At 42.5% G+C, this 24,743-nt stretch overlaps 1 protein-coding gene across 1 annotated transcript in view; it reads left to right on the top strand.

The window, feature by feature from the left end:
• LOC143286638 (condensin-2 complex subunit H2-like) overlaps window positions 1-24,743 on the top strand; it is a 31,900-nt gene that overhangs the window by 1,460 nt on the left and 5,697 nt on the right. Inside the window, exons 4-18 of the mRNA XM_076594275.1 lie at window positions 611-666; window positions 1,085-1,163; window positions 1,874-1,942; window positions 2,152-2,231; window positions 3,658-3,812; window positions 7,259-7,342; window positions 7,693-7,754; window positions 8,711-8,776; window positions 9,078-9,270; window positions 10,885-11,012; window positions 11,920-12,001; window positions 15,067-15,171; window positions 18,528-18,580; window positions 21,260-21,361; window positions 22,484-22,630. Of these exons, the coding sequence (XP_076450390.1) occupies window positions 611-666; window positions 1,085-1,163; window positions 1,874-1,942; window positions 2,152-2,231; window positions 3,658-3,812; window positions 7,259-7,342; window positions 7,693-7,754; window positions 8,711-8,776; window positions 9,078-9,270; window positions 10,885-11,012; window positions 11,920-12,001; window positions 15,067-15,171; window positions 18,528-18,580; window positions 21,260-21,361; window positions 22,484-22,630 (1,461 nt within the window). The remainder of the gene's footprint in view (window positions 1-610; window positions 667-1,084; window positions 1,164-1,873; window positions 1,943-2,151; window positions 2,232-3,657; window positions 3,813-7,258; window positions 7,343-7,692; window positions 7,755-8,710; window positions 8,777-9,077; window positions 9,271-10,884; window positions 11,013-11,919; window positions 12,002-15,066; window positions 15,172-18,527; window positions 18,581-21,259; window positions 21,362-22,483; window positions 22,631-24,743) is intronic.

Below are 24,743 nucleotides of genomic sequence, written 5' to 3'. Positions count from 1 at the left end.
GTAGTTTGCAAGCTGGATTGGTTGTGGTGCCCAGACATAATACAACAACAAAAAATGTTACAAGCAAGTCTTGACTAAGCGCATTGGGTTATGCTGCTGGTCAGGCATTTGTTTAACAGATGTAGCGTAGTGTGTATGGATTTGTCCAAACGCAGTGACGCCTCCTTGAGTAACTGAACTGAACATAATTTATTAATTAACAGCATGTGCTGAAACAGTAAAAGCATAGCTGTGGTTGAGCTTGCATGAAGTCTTTGATAAATATGATTTTTGCCAGATTTTCTTCTCCCTCTCTCTTCTATTTGTTTATTTAACTTTTAATCAAATAAATTAATTGGGTCTTAATTTAACATGGTTGGTGTTTCTTATTTTACTTTGAAATGGTTTAACATGGTTGCTGTTTGCTATCTGCTATTTGACTGTGAAATGTTTTAGACCTGACATGGTCCTATACTGTCAGCTGGGTTGTGGTCAGTAACAAATAGTAATTAGGATTGTTTTAAAAAGTATTAAAAAATATATATATAAAAATTTTTTTTTAAATTTTAAAGTCAGCCGTTGATAGTCATTGACTTTTGGAACTCACACTTTTCATGATTTTTGTACACAGGTGGAGTATCTGTATTCCCTGGCATATCAAGTTCTGGACATGATTGTCAATAAAAAGTAAGTTGAGCATCAGAAAAGGATGTTGCCACTACCAGTGTAATTAACAAGGACTATACAGAGGATCTTCATAATGTTCAGCCACAGCAAGCCATAACAAGAGAATTTCTCACTTGAAAATATTCAGAAATCAAATAGAAGTCTTCTCCTTTGATGCAAAACTTATCATGTTGGATTAGAGTTTTGCCAGCGTACATGTACACAAAGATACACAAAAACACACATTCAGACACTACAAATGCATGTACACAAACACTCAGAGGAGAGACATACAACCATACACATGCACCTGCACACAAAAAAAGTATGCATGTAAATCTAGTTTTTCTTTGAGTAGAAATAATTCAGATAATCATGCAAATGACAATAACCCAGCTCTTTATAAAAACTAATTGGGTATATAACATTTCGTCAACAGGAAACAGCAGAAGGCATCATCTGTGGACGCAGAAGGGAACGACGCCGATGCAGATTTCCCAGAAGAGGACAAAGAGGAGGTATTGGGCAGGGAAGGGAATGGTCTGGGGAGAGTGTCAAATGGGACGTAGGTGAATGAGTAAATGTGGCCGATTGATACTTGAAGAAACGAGGTTTCTATAAAGGTACAAAGAAATGTGTTTGTGGTGAAGTTGGTTCTTGGAATTTGTTTTTAAAGTGCAATAAAAGTGAAAAGTATTGTGCGTATACTTGAGTATGCAGGTATGTGTAGCCGGTTGGGCAGGGTTCTCTCACCACATCAGCACCAGTTTTCTTCAAGGCTTTATTGAGGCCGCAACGGGGAACATATCGGGACTTGGGTAAAGGGAACAGGAGAGCGGGGGGGTTTAAGGGCAAGGGACTGTCCTCGTACAAGGAGGGAAATAAATAAATAAGTAAATGATTACCCCCTATCAGGTTGACAGAGGCCCACACACACTGCTGTTGCCTGTTCTCTTTTAAAGCTAACTGAGAACTGATGAATGAGCAAATTGGAAAGCAAGTTGTGTAACTGATCATTTGTGTGTGTGTTGTAGTTGGAAAGTGAGTTGACTGTGTAACTGATCATTTGTGTGTGTGTTGTAGTTGGAAAGTGAGTCGTGTAACTGATCGGTTGTGCGAGTGTGTTGTAGATGGAAAGCGAGTTGAGTAACTGGCTATTTGTGTGTGTGTGTGTTGTAGTTTGAAAGTGAGTAGTGTAACTCAGGAGTGGTGTGTGTGTGTGTTACAGTTCCTGTCTCTGGACGACACCAAGGCAGCCAGCAAGGAAAAGCTGCAGAACCGTGAAGACCCAGACAAGGTACAGGGTGCAGGGAATGGTGTGTTTGTGTGGGCCACTTGTCCCCAGACAACCATGATTCTCAATACAGCGTTGTGCCTTTGAGAAAAGAGAACTCACATGCACACACATGTCAGTGTGCACACATACACTCACATACATACGCACACACATGTATCTCTTCCTTGGTTTGTACAATATTTCCTTTCTGTGTTTTTTTTTCCCCCCAGGAGTGCCATGTGCACCCACAGACTCCCATGAACCTGATTGCTCAAGAAGACGGTGAAAAAGAGGCTGCGGAAATCAACAAGTGAGTGTTCCAACCGTGATCATGAACAAGTTAAAACACTACTTTAATTACAAAAAGAGGCTGCGGAAATCAACAAGTGAGTGTTCCAGCTGTAATCATGAAGAAGTTAAAACATTACTTTAATTACACATACTTGACCATGACCCACTAATGCTGACTCCGGCAGGGGTCTGACATTCCTGTCCTGTGCAAACTACTATCCGCCTATGCGGAGAAAACGAAAGTAGCTACGGCCTATAACCTTCCGGAAGTAGGTAACCTCCGGATTTCCTTTCTCTGTGTTTACAATATGTGAAGACTGATCTTATTCCTGCAGGATGCAGATTTTAATCACTTCCGCTCACTTTTCAACTCTTCCATGACAATAGTTCTTTTTCTTTTTCTCACTGTTTTTGAGACCACAAAAAGACCCACTTTGAAATTCCCCCTTTTCCTATTCCAGTTGAACCCCAAAAGTTTGACGTAAGAGATAAAACTATGTATAGTTATAGAATTTCCAGTGTGTACAGCTTCATGCAAAGTAGATCAGTAGGGACCCACAAGGCAGTGAAAATTAAAACAATGTCAATGCAAAAATGCCAGTCCTATCCAGTTACAGGTGCTAAACCATGACAGAAATGTGCTTGATGCACTGCAATTCAAATGGTTTTTTTCTATCATCAAAAATGGTAGCGAACCCTTTTCTTTACCATATTTTCTTTTTCCTGCCTATGCAGAAATTTCTAACCGTTTGTGCTGTGGGTCATTGATCCTGAAAACTAGTGTGTATCTTGGTGACGACTATGCAGTGAACAAGACTGCGTATATGCTATAGGTCATTGATCCTGAAACGTAGGGTGTGCATGTGTGTGTGTGTGTGTGTGCAAGTGACAACAGTTGAAGTATATAGGATTGTTCTTCTCTAGTGGGGAAAATGCTGTTTGTGTTGTCTGGATCATTGATTCTGCAACCGTGTGTGTGTGTTTGTGTGTGTGTGTGTTAGTGACAACATTTGCAGTTCACAGGACTGTTCCCTGCAGTGGAGAATATGCCATGTATGTGGTCTAGATCATTGATCCTGCAACCTAGTTTGTGTGTGTGTGTGTTCCCTTCCAGTGAGAAAGATAATGGTAATAGTAAACACTTATTCAGCGCTTTTTTGGTGCCATGTATGTGGTTTGGTTCATTGATCAGGCATCCTGTTGTGTATTTGTATCAGTGACAATGTTTGCAGTGTAGAACATTGTTCCCCTCCAGTGGGGAAGAAACCATGTATGCACTACGGGTCATTTTGTGTGTGTGTGTGTGTGTCTTAGTGAAGACACTTGCATGCAGTATAGAGATTAGTTCCCCTCCAGTGGGGCAGATAGCATGTGTGTGGTCTGGATCATTGATCCTGCAACCCAGTGTGTGTGTGTCCTGTTGGCGGCGCTGTCCTGGCGCTCAGCAATAAGGGGGAGGTGCTGGGCCACCTGTCGGACTTCCAGATGAACTGCAGCACCCTGCAGCCCCAGGGGGGCGTCTTCCTGGACTCCAACCTCCTCCCCCTCCTCCACTCACGCCTTCGTCTGCTGGCCTCCTCCACCCCCTTCCCCAAGCACGGTGAGCTGACAGCCATCATGGCTCAATCAAATCACGTTAACTCTTTTGCCACCATTTGGCAGCTTTTGCCGAAATTGAGGGAACGTGTTAAAAAGGGACCATTTTTCACATTGAAACAAAGCTTGACAGCTGCAGCCAGTTTTTCCACTCAGTAGGAAATTGACTGACCTTCCCCCCCTTGCCCCAAGTTTGAAGTGAACAAGTCCAGTGTGTCATTCTGACAGGAACCCCGTCATGTGACTGAGAGTGTTGAGTCTGAAATGTTTGGTGCTGGGGACTATTTTTCACTCAGAGACTTGGTGGTGAAGGAGTTCATGTCCTCACAAAATACAAGGAAAATTGTATACAAGGAAAATTATTTATGTTATGAAAATTATTTATGTTTATGTCAAGGCAGTCTTACTTATATAGGATTATTCAAGCATTGTATTAGTAATGTGCTTATGCAATTTCATAATCAGTTAACTTCCCTTTATATTGTTTTGATAATGCTTACTCAATTTTATTAAATGGTTTTGGAAAAAAAATAATGATATTATTATTTCTTACTCAATTTTATTTGTTGATTTTTTTTTTTAATAGAAATAATATTATTTATTTTCAATGGTGAATTTGGCAGTTTGGATAAATAGAATGTTCTGTGGAAGATTGTGCTGCATGAAATGTTTACCTTATGAATTTGTCTATTGAGATGATGAAACTTTGTGTGTTGTGCTGTACATGAAATGCCTCTCTTTTTTTCTTTTTGTTGCCGTATTATCAGAACATGTCAACAATATGAATATCTCCTTTAGAGGTGATAAAGTATTCTGGTATCTTGTATGCACCAGCTTTAACACATGCATGCACATGCTTGTACATCTGTACTTCCAAACAGGTACGCAGCAAACCTTCTACAATAACAAATAACATATAACATACGTTATTTGTTATTGCAGAAGGTTTGTTGCATAGTCCTATAGGACATTTGTTATAGTTGTTATGGTTGTTTGATGTTGGCATTTGTAACGTTTCCATTTTCCCTAGCATTGTCTCTCCCTATTCACCCTCCACACATACACACACTTTTACCCCCCACTCTCCCTCCCACAACCCTTACCCCCACGGGTTTTTTTTGGTTCCCCCCGCCCCGCTCCCCATCCAATATCACTTCAAGTGGAAAGACGTTAAACTGAAGACAACAACATACAGTTACTGGAAAATGTGGTTTCATGTTGAATAAGTAAACAGAGTGTGTGTGTGTGAACAGATGTGGATTCATGGGTGCAGCTTGGTCAGCCTGAAGCCTGGTTACAGTCAGTTTCATGGAGTTTCACATTTTCAGTTTCAGGCAGACAGCTTGCATGAAAATACTCACACTGTTGATATATATATACATTAATCTATATTTCTTAACAATACTGCTAGCTATGAAAATTCTTCAGTCAGATGATTTTAAATCAACATGCCCCAGTATGAATTCACCCAGGGTAGTGGTAAAAGAAAAGTTTATTGGAGAAAACTTTATAAACCAGAACAGTACATGGTGACGATGTGTTGAATTAAGCGGTGGAGAAAATGAATAGCTGTGACTGGACAGTTGTCATTGTATGGTTTATTGCATTTTCTGTGAGCATAGAGAGCTTCAGTAGAAAAGTCCATACAGGAGATGACATTGTAGTTATGGCGTCATTGTATGGTGTTTTCTGTGAACATGAGAGAGAGCACCAATGGAACAGTCTGTACAGGAGTTAACAGTGTAGTTATGGTGTCATTGTATGGTGTTTTCTGTGAACAGAGAGAGCACCAGTGGAAAAGTCTGTACAGGAGTTGACAGTGTAGTTATGGTGTCATTGTATGGTGTTTTCTGTGAACAGAGAGAGCACCAGTGGAAAAGTCCATACAGGAGTTGACAGTGTAGTTATGGTGTCATTGTATGGTGTTTTCTGTGAACAGAGAGAGCACCAATGGAAAAGTCTGTACAGGAGTTGACAGTGTAGTTATAGCGTCATTGTATGGTGTTTTCTATGTGAAGAGAGAGCGCCAGTGGAAGCGTTCATACAGGAGATGACAGTGTAGTTATAGCGTCATTGTATGGTGTTTTCTATGTGAAGAGAGAGCGCCAGTGGAAAAGTTCAAACAGGAGATGACAGTGTAGTTATAGCGTCATTGTATGTTTTCTATGTGAAGAGAGAGCGCCAGTGGAAGCGTTCATACAGGAGATGACAGTGTAGTTATAGCGTCATTGTATGGTGTTTTCTATGTGAAGAGAGAGCGCCAGTGGAAGCGTTCATACAGGAGATGACAGTGTAGTTATAGCGTCATTGTATGTTTTCTATGTGAAGAGAGAGCGCCAGTGGAAGCGTTCATACAGGAGATGACAGTGTAGTTATGGTGTCATTGTATGGTGTTTTCTGTGAACAGAGAGAGCACCAATGGAAAAGTCTGTACAGGAGTTGACAGTGTAGTTATGGTGTCATTGTATGGCGTTTTCTGTGAACAGAGAGAGCACCAATGGAAAAGTGCATGCAGATGACAGTGTAGTTATGGTGTCATTGTATGGCGTTTTCTGTGAACAGAGAGAGCACCAGTGGACAAGTCCATACAGGAGTTGACAGTGTAGTTATGGTGTCATTGTATGGTGTTTTCTGTGAACAGAGAGGGCACCAATGGAACAGTCTGTACAGGAGTTGACAGTGTAGTTATAGCATCATTGTATGGTGTTTTTTATGTGAAGAGACAGCGCCAGTGGAAGCATTCATACAGGAGATGACATTGTAGTTATAGCTTCATTGTATGGTGTTTTCTATGTGAAGAGAGAGCACCAATGGAAACGTTCATACAGGAGATGACAGTGTAGTTATAGCGTCATTGTATGGTGTTTTCTATGTGAAGAGAGAGCGCCAGTGGAAGCGTTCATACAGGAGATGACAGTGTAGTTATAGCGTCATTGTATGGTGTTTTCTGTGTGAAGAGAGAGCACCAATGGAAACGTTCATACAGGAGATGACATTGTAGTTATAGCTTCATTGTATGGTGTTTTCTATGTGAAGAGAGAGCGCCAGTGGAAGCGTTCATACAGGAGATGACAGTGTAGTTATAGCGTCATTGTATGGTGTTTTCTATGTGAAGAGAGAGCGCCAGTGGAAGCGTTCATACAGGAGATGACAGTGTAGTTATAGCGTCATTGTATGTTTTCTATGTGAAGAGAGAGCGCCAGTGGAAGCGTTCATACAGGAGATGACAGTGTAGTTATAGCTTCATTGTATGGTGTTTTCTGTGTGTAGAGAGAGCACCAGTGGAAGCGTTCATACAGGAGATGACAACATGACAGTGTAGTTACAGAGATTGAGATGGTTTATTCACAAAGGCCACAGCCCCTTAGAAGGGGGATATACAGTAAAGTGCTCAAGTCATACACAGTGTAATTATAGCGTCATTGTATGGTGTGTGTTTTCTGTGAGCAGAGAGAGCGCCAATGGAAAAGTCCATACAGGAGGAAGCGCGGGAAGCAGACCTACCACCCCCACCTCCGCCAGATGATGTGTCCAGTAAGACTTCCTTTACCTTCTTCTTTCTCCGTGTCACAGGCATGCAACACCTTTGGGTTTTCAGAATGGGTTTTGGGGGGGTGTTTTTCTCCCCAAAACATTATTCATTTTTCTAATGATTTGAAAAAAAAGATTTTAACCTCTTCACATGTTAATGCATTATAGGATGAATGACTGATATTGTTACAAATTTTGATCTAATTCCAAACTACATTATATGTATTATCATGTGTGTTGCATTGATAGTAACTGCTTCTCTTTTTTTTTTTTTTTTCCTTCTTTTTTTTTTGTGGATGTGTGTGGATTCTTGTTACCGTGAATGATGTTGTGAATGTTGATGCATGTTCCAGTGGATGATGGGGGATTTGAACCTCTGGAAGCTCCTGGCCCGGAGGACACCCAGCCACCACAGGTAGCTGCTTGCTGTTTTCAGGCCTGTGGGTTAAGTTAGGTTTGGGTGCTTTGTGTCATCTGTCACACTGAGACGTGCATCCATGCCCTGGTGAAGTTGTGTGTGCAGGAACACAGCGCAGGGGGTGGTGGACAGTCAGGTGTGGTGTGTGATTCAGTGTGTCACCAGGGCAATAGACAGAAAATGACATCACCACCGACGGGCGCAATAGCCGAATGGTTAAAGCGTTGGACTTTCAGTCTGAGGGTCCCGGGTTCGAATCACGGTGACGGCGCCTGGTGGGTAAAGGGTGGAGATTTTTACCATCTCCCAGGTCAACATGTGTGCAGACCTGCCAGTGCCTGAACCCCCTTTGTGTGTATACACAAGCAGAAGATCAAATACGCATGTTAAAGATCCTGTAATCCATGTCAGCGTTCGGTGGGTTATGGAAACAAGTACATACCCAGCATGCACACCCCTGAAAGCGGAGTATGGCTGCATACATGGCAGGTTAAAAACGGTCATACACGTAAAAGCCCACCCGCGTATATACGAATGAACGTGGGAGTTGCAGCCCACGAACGCAGAAGAAGAAGAAGACATCACCGCTTTAGAGAATCTGATGTCCATTCAGCCTCCAGTAAATAGCCGATCAAAATAATTAGGTATTGCATCATCTGTGTCGCCTTTCTGGCGTTTCAAGAGGACATCAATCAGTTCTCACTGTTTTGTGTTTTTTTTAGGTTAAGCCCAAATATGACTGGACAGACACTGGCAGGAGGTGTGTGTGGGGGGTGGGGGGTATTTGATTTATTCCAATCCTTGGTTATCATTGGTGGTAGTTTGTTTCTTCATGCTTTGGAGTGATGTCACCATGGCTGTCTTTCATTTCACACACACGTTTGCAGCAATGTTTTCATGTTGGTGTTGCTGACCATGGCTCAGACAGTGTTGATGTGATATGGTTTTTTCAGGAGGAGTCGTTGCCCCGACGGTCAGAGAGGAAGAAAGTGCAGTTTGCTGTGCCCAAACCTAAACCTGTGAGTCTCCGTTCGTTGTCACTGCCTTTTCTTCTCCTTGTTTCTTTCGTTTGTGGGCTTGATGGACTTCTGAGGGCCTTTTCTTCCACAAAATGGCATTTCTGTATACGCCTCCTGTGGACGGGTATTTGTGGACAGTCAGCGTAGCTAGGAACAGCTATTGCTTCATGCACTCGTGAAACACTGCATGTTTTTTGTTGAATGTATTTTTTAAGAAAAATGATTCCCTGCCATGTTTCCAGTATGCCTGCAGACCCCCAAAACTTTGTTTTACCGTACTTGTCTTGTGTGGGTGTGTCAGGTTGTGGACCACTGGGCCCTGAAGGACCCCTACAGCCCGGGCAAGCTGGCGGAGAAACCGCTGAGGAAGGGGCAGACGTTCCGGGTACCCACCGGACTGCAGGTGACCGCTGGCGGCAAGAAACGTAAACGGGCCGCCAAGGAGAAGAAGACTACAGCTGATGTCCCCATCTGGGAGTTTGTGCAGATGAGAGGTGAAGAGGGCTGTCTGATTTGTGGTGGTGGTGGTGGTGGTGGGTTTGTTGTTGTGTTAGGAACGCCGCTCATTTAGATTCCCCCATACACGGCCACACCTGGGTTCATCCGTCGCGGTTCCAGCGTCGACAGTCCACAGGGAACCATTGATGTTAGATCGCCAGGAGGCCACACACCAGAGGAGACCCTGCACTGCTGCTGAGTCACTTCGATGGTGTTCAGTGGTGCCTGTTCTGATTTAACGTACTTAGGACACCACCTACTAAGCCCCCTACTAACGACAATAATGGCTTAGTCGCGGAGCCAGACTGAGTGAGCGTCCCTCCCAGAGTGGAGACCGCCACCTAGTAACATTGTATTGGTTGTAATGTTACAGGCTGTCACAGCTTTTATTTTTTTCCTTGTAAGTTGTTTAATGTTTCTTGTAAAGCACTTTGAGGGAGGAAAGCGCTCAACAAGTATTCATGATGATTATTATTATTATTATTGCATAAGTAGTTAAAAAGATTCAAACAATAACACAAAAAGAATGTTTTCAGCTTTCACCTGTATTGGACTGAACTGGGACAGTTTAATTAAAATGCAGGAGAGAGGAGTCATTGTAAGTATCCTATAGTTGTTTATCAGTTAAAAGCTCTCTGCAAAATGTGTGTAAAACAATAGAAAAATTCAGATGTGTTTATAGGAAAGAGGTAAAAAGCATGTCTAGAAATGTCCACTGTTACGATTTCACCATATTTTGTTACACTCGATCTTAGTTTGTACCAATGTTATGCCAGCGTCAAAATTGTTCAGACAAGTTCATTTTTGACCACATAGCGTGGTCACGTGTTTTCCTGTCGCAACATTACCCAGATGCTCTAGACCTATTGATCACGAGGCCAGGGCATTTACTACTAACCTTGGTCTCACGTGATGATGCTCGGCTAATCGTGTGCCTGTTTACATTGAAACAGCATTGAGTGGACCAATCAGCTTAATTGTAGCAGTTACACCATGTTGCTGGTAGGCCCAAGTGTTTGTATGCCTTGTCGATAAAATGTACGTTTGCTGATGGGGCTTGGATTCCAAGCGTCCCTACCAAATTCAAAAAATGTTCCTACCAAATTTCCTGATTGTTCCCCAAACGCTTGACAGGAGTCGGTATCTGTGCATGTCTGTCACTAAATGAGGAAAGGTTTTGCTGGCCTTGTGACGGGCGCAATAGTCAAGTGGTTAAAGCGTTGGACTGTCAATCTGAGGGTCTTGGGTTCGAATCACGGTGACGGCGCCTGGTGGGTAAAGGGTGGAGATTTTTATGATCTCCCAGGTCAACATATGTGCACACCTGCTAGTGCCTGAACCCCCTTCGTGTGTATATGCAAGCAGAAGATCAAATACGCGCGTTAAAGATCCTGTAATCCATGTCAGCGTTCGGTGGGTTATGGAAACAAGAACATACCCAGCATGCACACCCCCGAAAACGGAGTATGGCTGCCTACATGGCGGGGTAAAAACGGTCATACACGTAAACGCCCACTCGTGTGCATACGAGTGAACGCAGAAGAAGAAGAAGAAGAAGCTGGCCTTGTTTTGTCCCCTGTATTGAATGGCAGTGTGTGTGTGTGTTTCAGTATTTTCTCACCGTCCCAAGTTCCCAAAGAATCCTTGTCTCGTTCCCTCGTTCCCTGAATTTGACGACATGTTTTGGAAGGAGTTCAAGAGGAGACAAGAAAAGAAGCGACAGAAACAGAAACAACAGGTAAGCCATCTGATGATGTTGGTCATTTTTTTCGTCATTACTGTTTGGGATCGTGTCTTTCGACACACGTGTAAAGAAAGTGAGTCCACATGTTAATTCTGTTTTGGTTGTGTGACAGATATGACCACTGAGCAGGGTGGTAAGGTATTGATCAAACCAATTTGGCCATCAGCTGTGTGAAGATGTTAAACACTGATGAAAGTGTTAAGTCTTGTTTCAGGATTGTTTTTGATAGCTGACGACATGAGCCAGTGGCACTTGGACTCACCACATAGTTAATTTTGAAGAGTTCCAGTAACAGTGTGTGCAGAATACCTTGGGGACAGCTTTTAGTCTTCCTTGTGGTATGTGTTGGATTTTGTAAGCGTGACAGCAGGTATTTTGATTCAGAGGACCTGTGGAAGTGTTGACAGTGCTGTGTTGGTGCTAACAGTGCTGTGTTTGTGCTGACAGTGCTGTGTTGGTGCTGACAGCGCTGTGTTGGTGCTGACAGCGCTGTGTTGATGCTGACAATGCTGTGTTGGTGCTAACAGCGCTGTGTTGGTGCTGCTGACAGTGCTGTGTTGTTGGTGCTAACAGTGCTGTGTTTGTGCTGACAGTGCTGTGTTGGTGCTGACAGCGCTGTGTTGATGCTGACAGTGCTGTGTTGGTGCTGACAGTGCTGTGTTGGTGCTAACAGCGCTGTGTTGATGCTGACAGTGCTGTGTTGGTGCTAACAGCGCTGTGTTGGTGCTGCTGACAGTGCTGTGTTGACTGCTGTCAGCTGTGTTGGTGCTGACAGTGCTGTGTTGATGCTGACAGTGCTGTGTTGGTGCTGACAGTGCTGTGTTGATGCTAACAACGTTGTCTTGGTGCTGACGGTGCTGTGCTGGTGCTGACAGTGCTGTGTTGGTGCTGTGTGTGACAGATAATGCAGGAGGTGTATGAGCCTGAAGAGGACTGTGGTGTGGAAGTTGAGGACAACAACTGGCCGGCAGCAGTGGATGATGGTGAGGATGCCGCTCACCTCCCCCTCACTTTGTTTTCTCTCCTTACTGTTTCTGGCTCACACTGCTCAAACAAAGAGACTGTGTAATACCCTGTGACTGTTCTGGCTCATGTGTGAAAATATAGAGAGTCTAATAGTCTCTTGTTACTGTTTTAGCTCATATGTTTAAGCAAAGATAGTCTCGTTAAAACCCCTGTTTTGGGAATCATTTTTAAAAAAAATTATAGCTATGTTTTTAGTTTTTAATGAAGTATTTTATAATAAATTTGCAGGGGGAAAAAAATGGAAATAGATTAAAAGTTTGGCCGATATGAACATTATCATTTATGAAGTGTCTGAGTGATTAAGTCTTGGAAAAGACTGGGGGGAAGATGAAAAGTTTGACAGATATGACATTATTATTTATGATGGTATGGATGCATATACAGCACCCATCCTTGGTCAGAGACCAAGTTCTGTGTGCTTTGTAAACACGGAGTCCTTTGCACAACAGGCAGCCTGTCTGGGTAGAGCTGACTGATAGCTGCCTTTGGGTGCTCATCATTCGTTTCCTGTGTCAGTCAGGTTTCAGTCACGTGCACTGACACAGTTTTTCAGTTTTCAGTAGCTCAAGGAGGCATCACTGCATTCAGACAAATCCATATACGCTACACCACATCCGCCAAGCAGATGCCTGACCAGCAGCGTCACCCAACGCGCTTAGTCAGGCCTTGAGAGTGATAATGTAACTGTTTTCCTAATAAACTGTGTAGTGATAATGTTACTGTTTTCCTGACAAACTGTGTAGTGATAGTGTCACTGTTTTCCGGAGTAACTGTGTAGTGACAGTAAAGAGTGGTAACTCCATCCACAAAGCACACAACCTCAAGTCAGCGCTGCTCACGCTACCATTTCAGCCAGCACACAGGCAAATAAAAGGCACATTGGAACAAACCCAAACACTTCCTCAAAAAAAAGGAAGCGCCGGGCCCGTCCCTACACCCATCATTTGACATGTGCACACAGCAGCAAAGACAGAAAAAAATGTGCAAAACAGACATGTAACGTTTTATGTGTAGGACCACTTCGCTTATTTACTCCACCATGTAGGCAGCCGCACTCCATTGTCAGGGGTGTGCACACTGGGTGTGTTCCAGTTTCCATGACCCACAAAATGCTGACATGGATTACAGGGTCTTTAGCATGCATATCTGATCTTCTACATGCATAAACACATGAAGGGGGTTGAGACACTAGCCTGAACTTATGAAGAGAGAAGAGGGAGTTTGTGGTGAAGGTGGTGTGTTTCACAGGGTGACTATCAACATTATTATTGATAGACTCACTCCGGATGAAAGGCCCTACTGTTTACAGCTGTTTCAGACGTACAAAGTGCCCCCGATCAGGGCCTTGGATAGGTTTTGGAGTGGCACCTAATTTCCGTAATGACGTCATGAACTAAGAATATCTTAACTCACCTTTCCACTCTCCACTTCAACCAATAAATGCAGTGTGTGTGTTGCTCTGCTCGCAAGCAGGAGAATTATTTTCAAGATGACTAGTTCATGTGAACAGTGGGTGTCAACAGTGGCGTCTGACACAGTTTCATCCTAGTCACAAGGTAGTCAACAGAATTAGATGAAGGGGCCCAAAAGTGGCTGTATAACATTCTGAATTTAATCTGTTTAAAATTTTTCGTACTTTCCTGGATTCATTTACAAGTCATCACAGTGTGCAAATTTCAAACAAAACATATGGATACATTCATCATCTCACTGTATGATAGCATAAGAAGGGAGGGGGTTTTATGTTTTGTCCCAAACTAATACCCCCGAAACTGGAGTATGACTGCCTACATGGCGGGATAAAAACGGTCCTACACGTAAAAGCCCACTCGTGTACATAGGAGTGAACATGGGAGTTGCAGCCCACGAACAAAGAAGAAGTCCCAAACTAACTCGTTATGTTACTGATCGACGGGCGCAATAGCCGAGTGGTTAAAGCGTTGGACTGTCAATCTGAGGGTCCCAGGTTCGAATCACGGTGATGGCGTCTGGTGGGTGAAGGGTGGAGATTTTTACGATCTCCCAGGTCAACATATGTGCAGACCTGCTAGTACCTGAACCCCCTTCATGTGTATATGCAAGCAGAAGATCAAATACGCACGTTAAAGATCCTGTAATCCATATCAGCATTCGGTGGGTTATGGAAACAAGAACATACCCATTATGCACACCCTCAAAAACGGAGTATGGCTGCCTACATGGCGGGGTAAAAACGGTCATACACATAAAAGCCCACTCGTGTGCATACGAGTGAACGCAGAAGAAGAAGTTACTGATCAATTTGAAAGTTTTCAGTTCATAAATTCCGTTATTTGTTTTTTGGGAGGTCATCTGTGGGGAAAGTCAGGGTAGCTAAGTGTCAGTACTGAGGGTCATCTGTGGGGAAAGTCAGGGTAGCTAAGTGTCAGTACTGAGGGTCGTCTGTGGGGAAAGTCAGGGTAGCTAAGTGTCAGTGTAGCTAAGTGTCAGTACTGAGGGTCGTCTGTGGGGAAAGTCAGGGTAGCTAAGTGTCAGTGTAGCTAAGTGTCAGTACTGAGGGTCGTCTGTGGGGAAAGTCAGAGCAGCTAAGTGTCAGGGTAGCTAAGTGTCAGTACTGAGGGTCATCTGTGGGGAAAGTCAGGGTAGCTAAGTGTCAGTACTGAGGGTCATCTATGGGGAAAGTCAGGGTAGCTAAGTGTCAGTACTGAGGGTCATCTATGGGGAAAGTCAGGGTAGCTAAGTGTCAGTGTAGCTAAGTGTCAGTACTGAGGGTCGTCTGTGGGGAAAGTCAGGGTAGCTAAGTGTCAGTGTAGCTAAGTGTCAGTACTGAGGGTCGTCTGTGGGGAAAGTCAGAGTAGCTAAGTGTCAGTGTAGCTAAGTGTCAGTACTGAGGGTCGTCTGTGGGGAAAGTCAGGGTAGCTAAGTGTCAGTGTAGCTAAGTGTCAGTACTGAGGGTCATCTGTGGGGAAAGTCAGAGTAGCTAAGTGGCAGCACTGAGTCAAGACAGAAGAGGAATCAGTGGTAAAGGGTGCTGTGTTTTCAGATGGCGACGCGGAGGGGGATCACTTTGAACCTCTAGAGCTACAGCTGGACGACAACGTCTTCGCTCCCATCGAGGCCTGTGGAGGGGAGTTCATCAACTCTCTGGGTCTGTTTTTTTCTCTTTCTTCACGGTTGTCGTTGTCGTGCGTTTTGTCGTTTTGTTGCTTTCTACCATGTTAATGATGATGATGGTGATCATTCTTCGTTGTAGCAGCAGTAGATGTAGCAGTGTTAACAAAATTATTATTTGTTGTGTCGTTATCGTTAATGTTGTTGTTATTATTGTTGTCACAAGGACAGATTGGAAGACTGGGCGATGCCTAAAATCTTTATCCTTGAGTAATAAAGTTTTTGAATCTTGAAGTAGTTGTGGTAGTCTTATCTTTTTTCTCATCAGCTCAGTCTTTTTTTCTTTCTTCTTTTTCCTTTTTTCTTCTTTTTTTCTTTTTTCTGTTTGCTCGTTTTGTCCCTTGAATGGAAGGTTATGTATCTCATATTGAAACATCATCATCATCATTATTATCAGTATTTTGCACAGTTCATACATTTCACTGTTGATGAAATGCACCATTAACACAATAAGCTGTTGCAGAGTACTATAGTGACAATTAATTTGCAAGGGTGTTTTTACTTTCGTAACATGATAAAATAGATAATGTTATTTTATGGTTCTTTATTGTCATTATTGGTTGTCATTGTGGTGGTGGTGTTACTATCATTATTTTGTTCATTAGTTGTTTGACTGTCTGTTCCTTTATTATTATAATGTTTTTGGTAGTTGTGGTGCTGGTGTTACTATCATTATTTTGTTCATCAGTTGTTTGATTGTCTGTTTATTGTTATCATTCTTAATGTTTTTGGTAGTAGTTGTGGTGGTGGTGTTACTATCATTATTTTGTTCATTAGTTGTTTGACTGTCTGTTCCTTTATTATTATAATGTTTTTGGTAGTTGTGGTGCTGGTGTTACTATCATTATTTTGTTCATCAGTTCTGTTTGACTGTCTGTTCCTTTATTATCATTCTTAATGTTTTTGGTAGTCGTTGTGGTGGTGGTGTTACTATCATTATTTTGTTCATCAGTTGTTTGACTGTCTGTTCCTTTATTATCATTCTTAATGTTTTTGGTAGTTGTTGTGGTGGTGGTGTTACTATCATTATTTTGTTCATCAGTTCTGTTTGACTGTCTGTTCCTTTATTATTATCATTCTTAATGTTTTTGGTAGTTGTTGTGGTGGTGGTGTTACTATCATTATTTTGTTCATCAGTTCTGTTTGACTGTCTGTTCCTTTATTATCATTCTTAATGTTTTTGGTAGTTGTGGTGGTGGTGTTACTATCATTATTTTGTTCATCAGTTGTTTGACTGTCTGTTCCTTTATTATTATCATTCTTAATGTTTTTGGTAGTTGTTGTGGTGGTGGTGTTGCTATCATTATTTTGTTCATCAGTTCTGTTTGACTGTCTGTTCCTTTATTATTATCATTCTTAATGTTTTTGGTAGTTGTTGTGGTGGTGGTGTTGCTATCATTATTTTGTTCATCAGTTCTGTTTGACTGTCTGTTCCTTTATTATTATCATTCTTAATGTTTTTGGTAGTTGTTGTGGTGGTGGTGTTACTATCATTATTTTGTTCATCAGTTCTGTTTGACTGTCTGTTCCTTTATTATCATTCTAAATGTTTTTGGTAGTTGTTGTGGTGGTGGTGTTACTATCATTATTTTGTTCATCAGTTCTGTTTGACTGTCTGTTCCTTTATTATCATTCTAAATGTTTTTGGTAGTTGTTGTGGTGGTGTGTTACTATCATTATTTTGTTCATCAGTTCTGTTTGACTGTCTGTTCCTTTATTATTATCATTCTTAATGTGTGGTGGTGGTGTTATCATTATTTTGTTCATCAGCTGTGCCTGGTTTTCTGTGTGTTTATTGGTATCATTGTTGGTAGTGGTTGTGGTATTTTTGTTACCTCTGTTTCATTCTTCAGCAGGGTGTGTTGTTGGGTTTCTTCCTCCTCCTTGTTATTATTGTCATTGGTATTTCCCGTGGTTGGACCAGGTGTTATCATCAGCATTTTGTTCGTCAGTTTGCTTTGATTTTCTGTTTCTTTATTAGTATCATTGTTATTGGCAGTTTATGCGGTGGTGGTGGTGGTGTTGCTATTATTATCTTCATTAACTCTGTCAGGTTTTCTGTATGTTGTTGTTATTGTTACTGGGAGTCATGTTGGTGTTGTTGCCATTGTTTTTTTCCTCATCAGCCCGATCTGGTTTTCTGGTTTGGGTTTGATTTGGAAGGTTGATATTTTTGTTCTGCCCAGTTGCCCACAACTGTTTCATTAGCAATGATGTCCTGTTCTTTTACCTTTTTTTAAAATTTTATTGGTGATGGTATTGGTGGCATTATTGTTGTTTGTATTCTGTTATGCAGTTTTTTATGGGTACGTATGTACAACACAACACAACACAACACAACACAACACAACACAGTGCATCTTCATAAATCCAACTGGAATTTATGTGTGCATTCAAAAGGCTTGTCGTTTACACATCACACTCAGCAAAGTCCCTCCCCCACACCTGAACATGGCAATGACCCATCCAAAAGGTCAAAAAGTACCACATGGTAAGCTGAGAAAAAGCATGAAAGTCATAAAATGCAGCAGGTTGATCTTTCACACGTAAAATAAGATATTATTTGTATTTCTTTTAGTAACACTATGAATCACTATTTCCAAATCGTGCGAAACACATGTAGAACTTCTGTGTTTAAAACAAACATGCTGTGGTAACAAGATATTAAACCAGGACTATGTCATGCAGACACACACACACACACACACACATACATACACAATCATGCGTGTGCACAACCACAGACACACACACATACATGGGCATGCGCATGCCACACATTTGAGCACGCACATGAACAGACACATACACATACTCACACACATGCAGGAAGAAGGTGGCAGAATGGTTAAGACGCTCAGCTGCCAATACAGAGAGTCCGTGAGGGTGTGGGTTCGAATCCCGCTCTCGCCCTTTCTCCTAAGTTTGACTGGAAAATCAAACTGAGCGTCTAGTCTTTCGGATGAGACGATAAACCGAGGTCCCGTGTGCAGCCCGCACTTTGCGCACTGAAAAAGAACCCATGGCAACGAGAGTGTTGTCCTCTGGCGAAATTACGTAAAATGAAATCCACTTTCATAGGTACACAAATATGTAAGCATGCACTCAAGGCCTGACTAAGCGCGTTGGGTTATGCTGCTGGTCAGGCATCTGCTCAACAGATGTGGTGTAGCGTGTATGGATTTGTTCGAACGCAGTGACGCCTCCTTGAGAAACTGAAACTGAAACTGAAACACACATGCATGCGTGCACACACACACACACACACACACACACACACGCTGTGTGAAGTAGTTGTTATAACAAATGACGTACATTTGCCATGTCACACAGGTTCTTCAGGCAGTACTGGCAGTACTTATGAGGACGTGGTCAGGCAGCATGTGGTGAGTCACAGCCTTCCTCTTACCCTGTACCTTTCTGACTTGGAAAATCATTATTTATGTCATAGCTGTGGATCGTGTGTTACAAAGTGGGGGGAAAAAAACAAATGAAGGCAACTTTATCGTTGAGAGGACCAGCATGAGGGTGGATAGGAAGCTGTAACTCAGTGTTTGTTCGTTCTTTTGTTTAACGTCTATCCACAGTTGTGATTTTAAACCAGACTCCATCACCTCCCCCACCCTCCCCGTGCCTTGAATTATCTTTTCGTTCTTTTGTTTAACGTCTATCCACAGTTGTGATTTTAAACCAGACTCCATCACCTCCCCCCACCCTACCCGTGCCTTGAATTATCTTTTCGTTCTTTTGTTTAACGTCTATCCACAGTTGTGATTTTAAACCAGACTCCATCACCTCCCCCCACCCTACCCGTGCCTTGAATTATCTTTTCGTTCTTTTGTTTAACGTCTATCCACAGTTGTGATTTTAAACCAGACTCCATCACCTCCCCCACCCTCCCCGTGCCTTGAATTATCTTTTCGTTCTTTTGTTTAACATCTATCCACAGTTGTGATTTTAAACCAGACTCCATCACCTCCCCCACCCTCCCCGTGCCTTGAATTATCTTTTCGTTCTTTTGTTTAACATCTATCCACAGTTGTGATTTTAAACCAGACTCCATCACCTCCCCCACCCTCCCCGTGCCTTGAATTATCTTTTCGTTCTTTTGTTTAACATCTATCCACAGTTGTGATTTTAAACCAGACTCCATCACCTCCCCCACCCTCCCCGTGCCTTGAATTATCTTTTCGTTCTTTTGTTTAACGTCTATCCACAGTTGTGATTTTAAACCAAACTCCATCACCTCCCCCCACCCTACCCGTGCCTTGAATTATCTTTTCGTTCTTTTGTTTAACGTCTATCCACAGTTGTGATTTTAAACCAAACTCCATCACCTCCCCCCACCCTACCCGTGCCTTGAATTATCTTTTCGTTCTTTTGTTTAACGTCTATCCACAGTTGTGATTTTAAACCAAACTCCATCACCTCCCCCACCCTACCCGTGCCTTGAATAATTATCACTGCTTTCCCTGTTCCTCTCTCCACAATCAGCATCACAGTGTGCGCATGCACACAAGTCCATACCTGGCTGCAGAGGAGCGGAAGTTAAGAGACAGTTTGCTCGTTTGAGAAGGTGGCTGGCTGTTGCAAGCGAATGTGTGAAACTGAATGCATATTTTTAACATTGATTTATTACATTGTAGAGCGCAACTGAGCGTGTTGTACATAGAAAGGTGCTCTGTCAATTGAAACATTAAATTATTATTATTATCATTATTAATGAAGAAATAAGATGGAGAGTGAACCTGGCATTCCTGTGCATACCTGTAAGTGACAGATTCACGTTTGTAAGAATGCAGTGTGGTCCTGAAAATACTTGACAATTTCAGTGTGCTCCTGAGGTTTACATCATCCGTTTCTGAGGGTAAGATTTTTGTGGTTGGCATGTGTGGTTAGACAATGTCGCCAAACGTTAAGACAAGGATTAGAGGGCAAAGAGTGCACTGACAGCAAGGTTAGAGAATGTCTCCAAACGTTAAGACAAGGATAGAGGGCAAACAGTGCACTGAAAGCAAGGTTAGAGAATGTCTCCAAACGTTAAGACAAGGATAGAGGGCAAACAGTGCACTGAAAGCAAGGTTAGAGAATGTCTCCAAACGTTAAGACAAGGATAGAGGGCAAACAGTGCACTGAAAGCAAGGTTAGAGAATGTCTCCACATGTTAAGACAAGGGTAGAGGGCAAACAGTGCACTGAAAGCAAGGTTAGAGAATGTCTCCAAACGTTAAGACAAGGATAGAGGGCAAACAGTGCACTGAAAGCAAGGTTAGAGAATGTCTCCACATGTTAAGACAAGGATAGAGGGCAAACAGTGCACTGACAGCAAGGTTAGAGAATGTCTCCAAACATTAAGACAAGGATAGAGGGCAAACAGTGCACTGAAAGCAAGGTTAGAGAATGTCTCCACATGTTAAGACAAGGATAGAGGGCAAACAGTGCACTGACAGCAAGGTTAGAGAATGTCTCCAAACGTTAAGACAAGGGTAGAGGGCAAACAGTGCACTGAAAGCAAGGTTAGAGAATGTCTCCAGACGTTAAGACAAGGATAGAGGGCAAACAGTGCACTGAAAGCAAGGTTAGAGAATGTCTCCACATGTTAAGACAAGGATAGAGGGCAAACAGTGCACTGAAAGCAAGGTTAGAGAATGTCTCCAGACGTTGAGACAAGGGTAGAGGGCAAAGAGTGCACTGAAAGCAAGGTTAGAGAATGTCTCCAAACGTTAAGACAAGGTAGAGGGCAAACAGTGCACTGAAAGCAAGGTTAGAGAATGTCTCCACATGTTAAGACAAGGATAGAGGGCAAACAGTGCACTGACAGCAAGGTTAGAGAATGTCTCCAAACGTTAAGACAAGGGTAGAGGGCAAAGAGTGCACTGAAAGCAAATAGAATAAGACCATTTTGTCGGAGGTAAGGTTGGAAAACTATCCCAGGAAAGTATCGTCAGTCTTGATGCTTGTTTGAAGGTGACAGAAATCTTTACTGATCGCTCCATCCTTCTCCTTGCTGCCAATGAAAGGATGGGTGTGGACATGATGGCTTTGTGTTGCTGTTGCTGTTGACAGGAAAACTTCCTGGCCCAGGCGGCCAAGTTTGCTCAGATTTCGGAGCTGTCCAAACGTGTGGCAGAGTGGGAGGAGAAGATTAATCCCAGACTACAGGAGGAGGTGAGGTATTTGTATTTGTATTTCTCTTTTTATCACAACAGATTTCTCTGTGTGAAATTCGGGCTGCTCTCCCCAGGGAGAGCACGTCGCTACACTACAGCGCCACCCATTTTTTTGTATTTTTTCCTGTGTGCAGTTTTATTTGTTTTTCCTACCGAAGTGGATTTTTCTATAGAATTTTGCCAGGAGCAACCCTTTTGTTGCCGTGGGTTCTTTTACATGCGCTAAGTGCATGCTAGCACACGTGACCTCAGTTTATCGTCTCATCCGAATGACTAGCATCCAGACCACCACTCAAGGTCTAGTGGAGGGGGAGAAAATATCCGGGCAGCTGAGCTGTGATTCGAACCAGCCCGCTCAGATTCTCTCGCTTCAGGTTGTCAGGGCATAGGGGTGATCACTGCATGATATTTTGATTCTCTTCAAAAGGGGTTAAAATATATTACCCTGTGCCAATATTTTTTAGCTTTGAAAAATATCATGGATGTTTTTGTTTTTTTTCAGCTCAGTGCAGATGTGAGTGAATGAGAAAGCCTGTGGTAACTATAGAGAAACCTGTTATGTCATCATCACAACATCCTTTGGTTTTCATCGCCTTAAAGGCCATACATTCTAACTGCAGTTGCTCTTAGCTGTTTACTAAGGTTTCTGTTTATATGTGCTGGAGTGACACAGTTGTTGCTCTGAGTGTATGTTACTTTGTGGGTTTTGTAAAGAGTGCTTTTATGATATTAATAAGTGTGCTTTTATTACCCTTTTATATGTATCTGTTTCATCTCATGTGCTTAATCGATATTTTAAAGTATTGGATTCAAAAGAGGGTGCTAGCCAGCGGGACAAAGGGGAGGTTACCTACTTCCGGGAAGTAGTTTCGGCCGTAGTTTCGTTTTCTCCGCATAGGCGGATAGTAGTTTGCACAGGACAGGAATGTCAGACCCCTGCTGGAGTCTGCACTAGTTGGGTCACGGTAAGTATGTTATTTAAACGTAATTTTAGACAGAAAATTTCCTATTTGTGAAGCGCTTTGAGATTGCTTCTCCTTGTATTATAGTGCTGTATAATTTTTCAGAAATTCTTTTCATCTGACCATAGCAGTGCTGTTGTGTGTTTCCTGGTGCTCAGGAGCAGAGAGAGTCCTTTGACATCCACAAGTACGGCAGCAACGTGATAGAGGGCATGCAGAGAAACCAGAAGACGTCCTTCAGGCGCATCGTCAGCGGCAAGCCCATCTTCCAGATCTGCCGCCTCTTTCTGGCCACGCTGCAGCTGGTGAGCTTTCCCCCCAGGGAACTGTTTCCTTGGGAAGTCAGACCCAACAGACAGGTGCCAGTGTGTCTGGGAATTTTCATGAACATCGTTTCCAGAGACGGGCGCAATAGCCGAATGGTTAAAGCGTTGGACTTTCAATCTGAGGGTCCCAGGTTCGAATCTCAGTGACGGCGCCTGGTGGGTAAAGGGTGGAGATTTTTCCGATCTCCTAGGTCAACATATGTGCAGACCTGCTAGTGCCTGAACCCCCTTCGTGTGTACACGCAAGCAAAAGATCAAATACGCACGTTAAAGATCCTGTAATCCATGTCAGCGTTCGGTGGGTTATGGAAACAAGTAAATACCCAGCATGCACACACCTGAAAGCGGAGTATGGCTGCCTACATGGCAGGGTAAAAAAGGTCATACACGTAAAAGCCCACTCTTGTACATACGAGTGAACGTGGGAGTTGCAGCCCACGAACGCAGAAGAAGAAGAAGTTTCCAGAAGTCTGTGTGGGATTATGCTGGACTTCTGAACTTGTGTCTGATTTTTTGTTTTTTTTACCTGTTTCTGCATTCAGTAATATTTCATTAGTTTTTTTAGTCAGTGCGATAAAATTTTGTTGTGCAGTTTAACTCTTTCTCTGCTAGGTTCCTGTGTGAAAAATACTTCCCAGTGCCAAATGTTTTAGACTCAGCATTCTGAGTCACGTGATTTAGTTCATGTCAAAACAACATGGTGGACTTGTTCACTGCAAACTCGATTGAAGGGGGGAGATCAGTCCACTTCCTGTTGTGCTGCAGCTGTAAAGCTTTGTTACAGTGTAAAGAAACCAATCCATTTAACATGACCCCTTGATGACGACTAACGTTGCCTGTGATGGTGAAAGAGTTGAAAAAGAGAGAAAGGGGGAAAAAATATATATATTGACAGACTGTCTTGACTGCACTTTCCATGTATTTGTTGCATGTCAACATAATAAACCACCTGTTTGTATTAACCTAAAAATAGAAAATGGTAGGGTTTATTGCATTCAAATAATTAATCAAGTCTTGAAGGCATCATATCTGGACATAAACTGTTTTTCAAGCAGCTTGTCAAATTTATTATCAGTCGTTTCCCTCCTTTATTTCATTGGTATAGCCTTTGTATGTTGACACTGCCCTGTCTATTTATTAGCGGTCGTTTCCCTCCTTTATTTCATTGGTATAGCCTTTGTATGTTGACACTGCCCTGTCTATTTATTAGCGGTCGTTTCCCTCCTTTATTTCATTGGTATAGCCTTTGTATGTTGACACTGCCCTCTATTTATTAGCGGTCGTTTCCCTCCTTTATTTCATTGGTATAGCCTTTGTATGTTGACACTGCCCTCTATTTATTAGCGGTCGTTTCCCTCCTTTATTTCATTGGTATAGCCTTTGTATGTTGACACTGCCCTGTCTATTTATTAGCGGTCGTTTCCCTCCTTTATTTCATTGGTATAGCCTTTGTATGTTGACACTGCCCTGTCTATTTATTAGCGGTCGTTTCCCTCCTTTATTTCATTGGTATAGCCTTTGTATGTTGACACTGCCCTCTCTATTTATTAGCGGTCGTTTCCCTCCTTTATTTCATTGGTATAGCCTTTGTATGTTGACACTGCCCTCTATTTATTAGCGGTCGTTTCCCTCCTTTATTTCATTGGTATAGCCTTTGTATGTTGACACTGCCCTCTCTATTTATTAGCGGTCGTTTCCCTCCTTTATTTCATTGGTATAGCCTTTGTATGTTGACACTGCCCTCTATTTATTAGCGGTCGTTTCCCTCCTTTATTTCATTGGTATAGCCTTTGTATGTTGACACTGCCCTCTATTTATTAGCGGTCGTTTCCCTCCTTTATTTCATTGGTATAGCCTTTGTATGTTGACACTGCCCTCTATTTATTAGCGGTCGTTTCCCTCCTTTATTTCATTGGTATAGCCTTTGTATGTTGACACTGCCCTCTCTATTTATTAGCGGTCGTTTCCCTCCTTTATTTCATTGGTATAGCCTTTGTATGTTGACACTGCCCTCTATTTATTAGCGGTCGTTTCCCTCCTTTATTTCATTGGTATAGCCTTTGTATGTTGACACTGCCCTCTATTTATTAGC

This window comes from Babylonia areolata, chromosome 10 (assembly GCF_041734735.1).
Source record: "Babylonia areolata isolate BAREFJ2019XMU chromosome 10, ASM4173473v1, whole genome shotgun sequence".
In the NCBI taxonomy this organism is placed as follows: Eukaryota; Metazoa; Mollusca; class Gastropoda; order Neogastropoda; family Buccinidae; genus Babylonia; species Babylonia areolata.
This window is presented reverse-complemented; position numbering and strand designations above follow the sequence as displayed.